This window comes from Plasmopara halstedii, assembly GCF_900000015.1.
Source record: "Plasmopara halstedii genome assembly, contig: Scaffold_3073, whole genome shotgun sequence".
Classification (NCBI taxonomy): domain Eukaryota; phylum Oomycota; class Peronosporomycetes; order Peronosporales; family Peronosporaceae; genus Plasmopara; species Plasmopara halstedii.
In genome coordinates this window covers 331,582-342,485 of record NW_020189977.1, presented here as the reverse complement: position 1 = coordinate 342,485, position 10,904 = coordinate 331,582, and the positions used below count along the sequence as shown (strand labels likewise).

Here is a 10,904-nt window from a genome sequence, read left to right as displayed (position 1 = left end):
ATATATATATATATATATATGGAATAATGATCGAGTTTTCAGACTCTTGTGTTTTCTAAACTCTGGACATTGTGGACAAGATATTTCGGCTTGATATCATCAGTCTGACAGTGTTTATAACACAACCGCATTCATATAAATGATTGGACGTCGTACGGCGAGCGTGACGAGAAGCTAGGTTATGCAAAAGCAACATGCACATACCAGAAATTATCGGAAATCACACGAATTCTGAATGCAAGAAATGGTTGTTACACCTAACTTTGCTGTGGCGGCAGTCTACAAGACGATGTTGCATTTTCTCTATATTGAGCACTCTCTGGTTATAAGGAGAACGATCCTTGAATTCTCGAAGAAAAAACTAACACACCGTGTCTCTCGGGTGGCTATACTATTGCCGTACCACTAAGTCGCTCCCACGAGTCATTTGGACGTGATGCATTCGATTGTCGTCAAATCAACATTTTAACCATTCTCTAAAGCTGACGCAGCGAAGCTGCTGTAGCTTTTTGGTCACCGACCTTCGTTCTATACTAAAACCAGTACGAGTGTAGCATATTGTCATCCGTTTACTTCAAGAGTACCCACAACACTAACCCAAGGCAAATACACTCTTTCATTCAAAATGAAAATTGTATTTCTTTGTTTTATGTGCCGCAAGGCCGCCTACGTCTAAATCTATCGGTGTTCATAACTTGATAGATAAATTTGATTAAAATGCATTAATACTGGCAGTCCGGCCACGAAATGACTTCTTGTTAAACAATGATCCAGTCTTAAACCTCTGGACCGTAACTCCAATTGCGCAGTTTGATGATTGCATTCGAAGAACGATTCGTGTCGGTATCTCCCACATGCCGAGACTATCAAAGATAGTCAGCATGCTGAAGAAATCCGAAAAGCTAGTAATGTTATGCTCCTTCACCGACTCGGCTCGTGAATGAACGATGGTAAATGATGTCGACATGCTGCAATCAATATCTGGTACAACGTAAAAGATACGCTCCTATTTAGATGACCTGGAAATCCGATAATAATTTTGAAATACTGTCTTATCTCCGTTGCATCTAACAATTTTTCACCCTGTCCTTCTTTATCCTTGGGAGATATACCCAGCAAATCCAGGTTTCAGTAAACGAGTGAGTCAGGACACGATTTTGTCAGACGGGTAGGCCTCACTCGCAAAATCGCGTCCTGACTGAATGATTATATCACCAAATGTATAACGACGAGCAGGACTGTTAACTGCATAGACAAAACACCTTTGCATTCACCTCAAAATTGACGTCGGGCTGCAGCTTGCAAATAAAGCATCAAATGACACCCTTGACGAGTTTCTGAGTGCTGATACTGGCTTGTGATTTTTTTAACGGACCAGAAGACAATCAAAGCAAGTTACTCTTGACACTAAGCCCCATAGATACATTCCGCATCGAGAGTATGACCATGTCAATCCGCTGCTTGTCTAGTCAACCCTCTATCGTACCGACTTGCTGTGTTAGGGATAATTACAGTTGCCTTCGAGTCTCGATGTTGACCAAAATGTTAACTATACGGCTAAGTGCTCTTCTTCTACTAAAATGAAGGATGACCCGCTTCACTATATAGTTATACGTGATGACGAGCTACGAATTGTGGGTCCCCCACAACGATGATTTGAAGGGAACAATATAGTGTGCGAGGTGCATGATACGGCGGTGGCCGGTCACTTTGGCCCTGAGAAGACCCACCAGTCTCTCAATTTTGGTTGTCCAAATGTACAAGTGGGTTGACACGACACGAAATGCCACCAAAAATATACGCTCTGAAATTCGTCGTCCTTACGCACAAAGCTACGTACTCTGGGGTCATATTCTTTGGTGGATGGTGTCCACCAACTCACCGCTGAATTGTTAAATCTTGTCCACCAATCAGATATTAGTATTTTCGCCGCATCATCATTCTTAAATGCCAATGTTTTGGGGCCATTCGCTCAATCACAACATAGAATGCGCTCGAAATTCGCTGCGTGAGCGCCTTTCATAGGAGAAGACATTGCTAGACTCATCACTTATAGCTTGCGGACCGCAACTCTTGTTTCGTGACAATGTGTGATAAGTAAGCTTCACAATCCCAAAGTAAAGGTTCACAAAATATGATTGCCAAAACTGGACCAACTATGTGCAGTGGGATAATAATACTTCGGGACAGGGGTTGCAGATGGAGCTTTTACAATGACGAATAAAGCTGAGCTGTCAATCAGGGTCTGTGGAAAAGGTGGGCTGTCCGCCTTACGCAGTGTATACCATAGTGTTCTCTTGCGTCAGACTGTGAAATAGACCGGTGTAGCACTTCTTTCAGCTAGCCTTGACTTAAGGTATCTTTTTAGATGTCAACAAATAAATTACTTGTAGCTCGAGTGGTTGGTTTATCATCAGCTGATGCATACAAACACATCTTTTTAGCGTTTATCAATGCGAAGTCGCAGAATCAGAGTCTCCATATTTTGTGATGCTCGAGTAAAAATCGTCGCTTAATTCAGTTTTGGTCAACTCTCATTTTAGTTGGTCAAGAAAGGGTAGCTTATCTTGCGGTTCGTGGCCAGAGGTGATTGTGGCTTACCTGGAGGTGTTCGCTGACTATGACAATACGTTATTGCAGTACCCATAGGAAAGGCAAAGCCAGCCGTCAATAAAAAGATTTGCCCGCTCAGCACACCAATATCGAATGATAAGCATTTGGCTCTTTATGGTAACGAACGTAACCCCGCCCCATTTTACACACAAAAGCTTGGTACTTTCATGAGCGCAGCCAGCGCACCGCGCTATGTTTCCCAATCTAGGATATGCCAGACTGGTTAGCTATTTAAAGTAGCAATAATACTTATTTATTCGAATAGAAGTATTTCGTACACATGCCGCTCGCGTCAAAAGCAGTTAGTATCGCATTGGATGTGAGCCACAACTTCCTATACACAAATGTCGGTATGGGAGCAAAAGAGGAAGATTTATTGAGTGCGCAACTGGCAATGGATCTAAGTTAATTTGATGAACAGCTTTTTTCTACTTGCTGATGCTAGATCTGCAGGAGTATCAGGCAATGATGCTCTGTGTGATCTTCAGCCCTTGATTAAAAAACACAACGAAGGGTCGAGCTCTCATGAAGGTCGATCGACATACCCTTCTCCGGAAACTATTGATTTTCATTTGCGCAGACGGCCTACTAGATGAGAGTCAACTCTTTTAATATCTAACGGTGATCGAGGATGACAATCTTTAGACAAGCAACGCCCATTAAGTAAGGTTTATTCATAGGCAAGCTCTGTGAAGCCATGTCATGCCGTTGAAAGTTCCAGAGTAGTTGTGCAAACATGTTTAGAAGTAAGATATTTATGAAGGCATGACAAGTATGTACATCTAATTCCGTGATTCGCAGCGGAGCAATACGGAAGGGGATTCAATTTCCCTTTGAGCCTTATCACTATATTAGCGAGTAGCGCTGATTAAACTTTGACCTGGTTTTAAATACGATATCAGCCTTGAGCAAAGCAAAGGCTGGCTGTAAGCCGGAGTCTCACTGAATATATGCCGTGTAGGCGTATAACTCAACTTTTAGCTGGGGGTCCAGATGATGCATCTCTCATGGCGGAATAATACGAGTGTATGTCGCGAGCTTCAGGGTTAAATATGCTAAGACGAGTAGAGGTCGCATTCAGCAGGGTTCTCCAGGTTTTCCATGCAAATTCTCGAGGGGCCAGAATAAGGCAACGGTTTTTACTTGCTTTAAAAAAAAAACAATCAGGCGCGGTGTTCCGGGTAAAAAACCTGTGGAGATACTTTGAATTGTTCATAGATTTTGGCTCCGATTTTATAAACGGTCTTTGTAAAGTGACCGTACATCCGTGTCAGATGCACCATTCAACGTACTTACAATACAGATTATCAAGATGTTACGAGTTTGTGGCAAGTGACTGTAGCCAGAAAATCGGGTTTCTATTTGAACTTAATGGATATGCTCTTGATATAGCACAAGAAACTATGACTTAGAGCACTGGTGGTGCTGTACTTTGGTCTTACGAGTCATAAACATTTTCGCTGCACTATTGAAAGATATGAGAAGCGATAAGTGCTATAGCTCGAATGTTGATGAATCTGAATGTTTCCGAGCGCGTTGACACCTTGGCTTTGTCGAAAGGTCTGGTGTAAATACAGCACGGATTCGCTTGACACTCAGTAAATTACGGAGAGGGGGTCTATACGGGTCTCTAGATCGTAGACTCACGGCTCAGTGATCGCTATAGATTGGTGGGCAAAGTATACAAATGGCTAAGCTTCTTTATACAATCGAGCTAAACTTAATTTTTTGCTGCATGCTTCGTCTTATTGACCTAGATGTTAGCATTGTAATAGTAAGGGACTTGAAACATCTTTATGTTTAAGCACTCCCAAGCACTTCCGGTGGTAGGAAGACCCGTAGACTAATAGAGCAAATTGTTGTAATTTGCTGCTGCCTATGATATCGGCACAAGGAGAAAACGAGTAAGCTAATTTAATCAATGTTTTGGTTCAGCATAGCAAATACTTCGATCCGTGTAAAAAAAATTGGAGCGAATTTACTTAATGAACATGGCATCTAGCTGGAAATTCCAAAGCAGATATTACCAGCCACTTTTGCACGTCCCGTTGCAAAATTAGTACCAGCCGATCTACTTGGGCTTGGGTATAAAGACTCGCTAATTCATGATTTTACGTGCTGTCATCAAAATCAAGCTCCAAATGAATGTTCAAAACAATATTTATGTTGGTTTCACAAACACGTGTTTACCAACAACATGCTTTAACGCGTCATCTCGTGCATTGATGCAGTTGTTTGTGCAAATATCCACTTTCATCTCTCGTGTTATGCACGATCCTGGAAGAATATGCTATCGTAATAGGCTTGTCTATCACAACAATAGAACTCTGTAGACCCCAGCTGAAAATTTTGGATTGGTATGCTTGTCTGTACCCGCTGAGACGAAAAATACGGTCACTTTCTTTTGTCTTGAGGTCTGCATACAATTAACTGCTACCACCACAGGATACGTAAAGCTCAATCTCTATCAGTAGACCACCAACGAGTACTCCAACGTAAGACATTGTTAGGAAGAGTTTATGAACCGTTTTGCGTAATAGCTCATTCGTTGCATCTCTTAATCAAAATTGAGGGATACACAGGACGTTCATGTCAAGACAGACTCAGGTGTAAGGAAAAAACTGATACAAAGGCGCTACTCAGTAACAAAGAGGTCAATCTGTTCTTATTCTACTAGGCCTTACTATTCATTGCATCTGGTACGCTCGATGAGCCTCAACCTCTCGTAAGCCAGTTGATCATTTCAATGGCTCAGAATCGCATTTGCCGAGACGAAAGCCAAGAAAGTAAAGGAATTTGTCATCCTGGTTGTACACGATGCAAAGTTGAGAGCAGTAATGCCATTCATCGTGATGATAGTTTTTGCAAAGCACGATGGAGGGTAAAAGGTGTAGGTACAGTATGTGTACCAGATGGGTGATTATCAAGATATTCTGCCTCACATAACCTCCCAAGCAGTTTGATGACCTTGTTCGTCTTCCCGCATCTTCTTGATTAGTAAACCGTCCACATCAACAACGTTTTTTTTGATACCGAGGTATTACACATAAGGGCTTATTCTCGTGCGCGATCCCCGAACTTTGAAAATTGCAAGTGCGACACGCTGTGGCTCCGTTTGAAACAAGAGAAAATCTATGGACAGCTCAACCACTTTCTTCCAGAGGAAGAGATATTTCACCCGTGCCTAAAGACCTTAACATATAGCATCTGCAGTACTCGATGCAAGTTAGTTATCCCTCCTCGGCGCGCTCTAGGCGTGCCTACCAGTGCTAGTGGGCGTCTTCAGACACCTAATGTTTTTTCATCTCTGCCAATTCCCTGGAACCATCAGAACCCAACATAGACAATAGCTTGATTAGATAGTCTATTTGTCTGTTAAGTATTTCAACAGATCCATATTTCATAGTCCCATTGCCAAAGAGACAACAGTCTTTCAACGACTCATCGCGGGATTGACTTCATGTGTTACCAAGTGCAACGAGATTCACGTGTACTTTGCGCAGAGGAAGTTAAAACTCTCGGAGTCCGCGTTTACAAAAGCTCAGAGGCTGGAATCGTGCTCTCTCACGCCCACACTTTCGCAAGGAGCGAAATCAAGATCTTTTATGATATATAACACCAGTTAGCTGCGATTCATACATCAATTTCCCATATCATTTACTAAAATAATAAATTACTTCCATACCACAATCTCTATTCCATTATCAGCCTAAATACCGATATTTCGGTACTCATGGGTATCTCATACAATTATACTAATTGTACTAAGACGGATACAGTGTACCCCTTCTTTTGTTTGGACAGCATAAACATAACACTTCGAGTATGTTAATAAGTGGCTACCACGCCATTGGTCTGCCGCTACCGCATAGCTCCTTTCGGCGCTTTATTTACGCAAAGAAACACGAAGCAAAGAAGGACAAACCCGAAAATGTCAATGGCAGCTCCGAGTCTATTCTAGTACCTGGGCGTACCGTTTATCTCGTGAATTTACCATCAATTGCTTCGAATATGTGGTTACGCGCGTGTTTGGAGCCTCTGGGGACAATTCAAGATATAATTGTGAAGAGTTTGGAGCAATTGCATGAAGAAAACGACAATAGCAATGATTTAGGCAATCGGTGGACAGCGCACGTAGTATTTAAATCAAAGGAATCGGTGGACAAGCTGCTTCAAATAGACGTGTTGGAGACGCCTGTGGCAATTAAAACGTGTGGTTTGCAAGGTTGGTTTGCTTCTTATCATTACAATATATAAATGTATCTAAATACTTGTTTGTGCGCAGCGTATACATCCAAGTATCATCAGAATCGTTCAGGATTTTCCGAAATTAAAGAAATAGCTGATCGGTATATGGCATCGTTTGATGAGATGGAAATGACGGATTTACGTCGTCGGGAGGAACTTAAGAATCAAGTGGATGAAGATGGATTTCAAGTAGTCGTGAATACTAAAAAGCGTGGATTTATACAGTCGGAGACACTGACAGCTCGACCTGCTAAGAAAGAGAAAAACAAAAAAGTTGAGAATTTCTATCGATTTCAAACACGCGAGAAGAAACGAGATCGTACGTTCTTGATATCATTTGCAATATCTAAGGAAAAGAAATTGATTTTATATGGAATACAGAGCTCAAGACATTGCGTGAGCGTTTTGAAGAGGATCGACAGATTGTTGAAAAGATGAAGAAAGCTAATAAATTCATTCCGGAATAAAGTTTTGTTCAAGAAATAGTAATCAAGTTGATTTGATTGTAGTATACTATACACAGATTAGACTTAAGTAACATGTGTTAGTTAGTGCAACTTGTGATGATAACTTTACTAAGATGGACGGTATCAGTTGAAACACGTTCACGATGGAACTTCCTGCAAGTTTAGGGGTTTCCATGCACTCTACCGCCATGTGTTGGGCAGCAGCAGAAGGAAATTTAGAAACTGTCCGTCGTTTGCGGGAGGAACATGGAGCTGACGTGAACGCTTGTGACTACGATAAGCGGTATACTGGCACTTCATTTGTACCATTTTGATTCTCTTATACTAATATCGTATGAATTACTAGTACACCATTGCATATCGCTGTAAGCGATGGACAAATTGAAATAGTAAATTATTTACTACGATGTGGAGCTAATGCCGAGGCACTTGATCGATGGGGACGCTCATCTATTGACTGTGCCATCGAGACAAAGAATGTAGCCATCTTACGACTTTTGGAACGTGCAACATACGGACGTAGTAATACAGTGTCACTATTTGAGGTGGATAAACGAATGCGGGCAACAAGCGAGAGTGAAGGATTGAGACGGTTTGTGGCATATGCAACACATGATGGCAATTTTTCATGAAACTGACAAACATTCATGGTGACATAATAATTAGGAGTCGATCAAGTCCAGATATTGCATCATTTTTTCGAGCAATTCAAGAAGGAAATACCGAGAAATTGAAACGAGCGTGGCTTGATGGCATGGAAGTGAATATAGCTGATCATCTTGGACGAACATCACTTCATATTGCTGTGGAAACTGGTCAGATAGGTGTGATTGAATTACTTTTATCTGCTGGTGTTAATACTACAGTTGTGGACAATTTGGGACGTTCACCTATAAGTATTGCATTGGAAAAACAATATATTGCCATTGTAGACATTTTACGTAACCATCAAAAGACGAAATTCTCAAGTCATGAGGTAAAAAGCAGCGAAAATGCTGATGAGATTGCACATGCGTTTCGAGTGACGAAGCGAGGAGAAATTGAAAAACTCAAGCAGCTTGTACCAGCAATTGTACGACCAGATATGGACGATTATGATCGTCGGACATTATTGCATATCGCTAGTGCTGAAGGGCACGTCGAAATTGTCAAATATTTGGTTGATTGTGGTGCAAATGTTAATTTACTTGATCGTTGGGGATCATCGCCACTTTCGGATGCCATGGATTTTGCACATAATGATGTTGCAAAGTTTTTAAGTGCTAATCATGCAACAGAGAGTGGCTTTCGTGCCACTGTTGCTGTAGACCATATTGACAGTACCACATTAACTGGTGCATTAGAGTATACACTTCGAGTCATTACACGGGTAAGGTTGCAACAGAAGAAAAAAAAGAAGTACTTTGTCTTAATTTGGGTACATTTATTTCATATAGGGTCCATGGATAATGGGTCAAGGACATTGTCCAATGCTGGATGAAGACAATAATTGTATCTTAATGACACACAGTATTTGGCAAAAAAACTCACGTATCGATCCTCACTCAAGTACTTTACAATATAGCGCTGGAATTCAAAAGTATCGAAAAGTTTCGTCAATGGTCATGTTGGATCCTGGTCAAGGATTAATTGGAAGTGTCTTTAGTAGTCAACATCCTCAATGGCTTGATTTGCGCACTTCTCATCAATCACAATTCTTTCTTCTACCACATGCTCGAGTCGCTGGCTTTCAAACGAGTCTTGCTATTCCAATGATTTGTAAAATGTCAACAGTAGCAGTTTTATCTTGGTATTCACTTCATGCATTATCAGAAGATCAACATGAAGTACAACGAATGCAACGTCTCGTTCGATCGGTTATGATCTTGTCATCACTTCGTCAAGATTATTCAAGCTCAATGAACTCAAATGGTCATAATGGACGTATCTCTCGATTTCAATTTTGTCAGACATTAGATAATGCCATCACAGCTAATGGTGAGCTTACAGACACGTCAATTCAACGCGAAGATTGTAAGTTTTTCTTGTACTTTTATGCTTATTTTGTAGCTTACCAATACTGTCTTAAATATCTGTGTAGTGGACGTTTGTGACACGATACCACTTGCTCTCGAGTGGAAATTATTTGATTTGATTGACACATTAGCGACTTCTATGAATAGTGAAGATCACGCTGCGATTGTGCCAATTTTACGCTCTCTAGTCTTTTTACTACACAATGGACTGTTTGATCAAGCTTTGCATCAACAATCTCGACACTTATCACTTAAGCATGTGATTGAAACAGCAAATGGTAAGATTCGAACCAAATCGGACCTCATTGGACATTTAAAGTACTATCTCCAATATTTCTACACTGTGAGTCCAACGGAAGCCGAGCTTTTTACCGAAGTTCAGGAATTGTCTTTACGAGTGGAGAAGGCGTTGAATGCTCGAACTCCTGATGACAAAAAATCAACTTTTGATAGTACGTTAACGAATGAAATGGAGAGTCAGGAAAACGAAGCGAGAGTCGAACGGATTGATAAAACTGAGTGCGTCTTATGCAAGTACAAGGTCCCAGGTTAGAATTGATAGTTTTTAGACGCTCCTTCTGGATCGATTGTGTGATTATATTTTTTATGCTTCAAATTATAGGTCACATTCATCCAGGTCTTGCACCTATTCCAGCAGATCTACAACCTCGTGAAAGGATTTTATCTGTTTCAAAAACGTCACATTTAATGCACGGTACAGTTGACGAAGTTTATTTCACATCAAGTGGATCTCTGAGTTTCTATTTTATGATGGAGTAGGCAAGAAGTTTTTTGGACAGGCTGACAATCCGAGATCACCCGTTTATCGCCATATTGAACAGGTACATTTCGATCAACGATTTGATTTTTATTTTCTTCTTACATTTGAATGAATACTTTAGCTCTTGGAGCGATTGGAAAATGAATACGATGCTTTTAAGCGCAAGATTGAGTTGGCTAAGTGTTGTGATGGGTCACAAACGACGGTCATTACGTCAAGTGACTTGTACGATGTTATTGGTGCTGCTCACGAACCTTTGAAGATTGATGGATATGCTTCGCGAAATTACTCACGAAAAGATCTACTTGATGTCATGAATGAGATTATGCACGATACGTCGTGTATCATCTCACAGAAACAGCTTGTTGCATTGCATGAGCGACTTCTTTCGACTTCAAGTGGACAAGCAGGTGTCTTTCGAACGGATCTCGCAGTCGGATATGCTTCGTCTCGGATCTATCGTGTGTTTCTTCCTGCTGAAGAGATAAACGACGCTATAGAAATTTACATCAAGAGACTCAACGATGAAACGCGTTGGACGCAACGACCACTTCTTCGTGCTTATTATGCATTCGCAGTTCTCGTGTTTTATATTCATCCCTTTCACGATGGAAATGGACGTTGTGCACGATTAATTGGAAATTTAGTCGCCAAGAAACTCGGATATCCATTCTTGCTTCGTGCTTCAGACAAGACAATTCAACTGGTGGAATTTCTAGAAAAAGCAATTGTGACAGTTGAAATTCTTCGTAGTAGCCGTCGTCAGACTCGTCAGTCACG

General features: G+C 41.0%; 5 protein-coding genes across 5 annotated transcripts in view; 4 read left to right on the top strand and 1 right to left on the bottom strand.

The window, feature by feature from the left end:
- Positions 1-114: 114 nt before the first annotated feature.
- PHALS_07253 (uncharacterized protein) lies at positions 115-427 on the bottom strand (the record flags this gene model as incomplete). The annotated part of the gene is made up of 3 exons (XM_024720685.1): positions 115-174; positions 263-340; positions 404-427. 3 exons carry the CDS (start codon positions 425-427, stop codon positions 115-117), a joined length of 162 nt encoding a protein of 53 aa, XP_024585859.1.
- Positions 428-2,780: 2,353 nt separating this feature from the next.
- On the top strand, positions 2,781-3,022 carry PHALS_07252 (uncharacterized protein; the record flags this gene model as incomplete). The annotated part of the gene is made up of 2 exons (XM_024720684.1): positions 2,781-2,807; positions 2,879-3,022. 2 exons carry the CDS (start codon positions 2,781-2,783, stop codon positions 3,020-3,022), a joined length of 171 nt encoding a protein of 56 aa, XP_024585858.1.
- Positions 3,023-5,202: 2,180 nt separating this feature from the next.
- On the top strand, positions 5,203-5,533 carry PHALS_07251 (uncharacterized protein; the record flags this gene model as incomplete). Its single annotated transcript, XM_024720683.1, has 2 exons — positions 5,203-5,220; positions 5,291-5,533. 2 exons carry the CDS (start codon positions 5,203-5,205, stop codon positions 5,531-5,533), a joined length of 261 nt encoding a protein of 86 aa, XP_024585857.1.
- Positions 5,534-6,438: 905 nt separating this feature from the next.
- Positions 6,439-7,328, top strand: PHALS_07250 (rRNA processing protein RRP7; the record flags this gene model as incomplete). Its single annotated transcript, XM_024720682.1, has 3 exons — positions 6,439-6,838; positions 6,899-7,180; positions 7,243-7,328. 3 exons carry the CDS (start codon positions 6,439-6,441, stop codon positions 7,326-7,328), a joined length of 768 nt encoding a protein of 255 aa, XP_024585856.1.
- Positions 7,329-7,471: 143 nt separating this feature from the next.
- Positions 7,472-10,904, top strand: part of PHALS_07249 (FOG: Ankyrin repeat) — a gene marked incomplete at both ends in the record, with an annotated part of 3,510 nt that continues 77 nt past the window's right edge. The window contains 8 exons of the mRNA XM_024720681.1: positions 7,472-7,611; positions 7,675-7,920; positions 7,995-8,697; positions 8,765-9,341; positions 9,409-9,891; positions 9,966-10,058; positions 10,124-10,185; positions 10,246-10,894. Coding sequence (XP_024585855.1) covers positions 7,472-7,611; positions 7,675-7,920; positions 7,995-8,697; positions 8,765-9,341; positions 9,409-9,891; positions 9,966-10,058; positions 10,124-10,185; positions 10,246-10,894 — 2,953 coding nt within the window. The remainder of the gene's footprint in view (positions 7,612-7,674; positions 7,921-7,994; positions 8,698-8,764; positions 9,342-9,408; positions 9,892-9,965; positions 10,059-10,123; positions 10,186-10,245; positions 10,895-10,904) is intronic.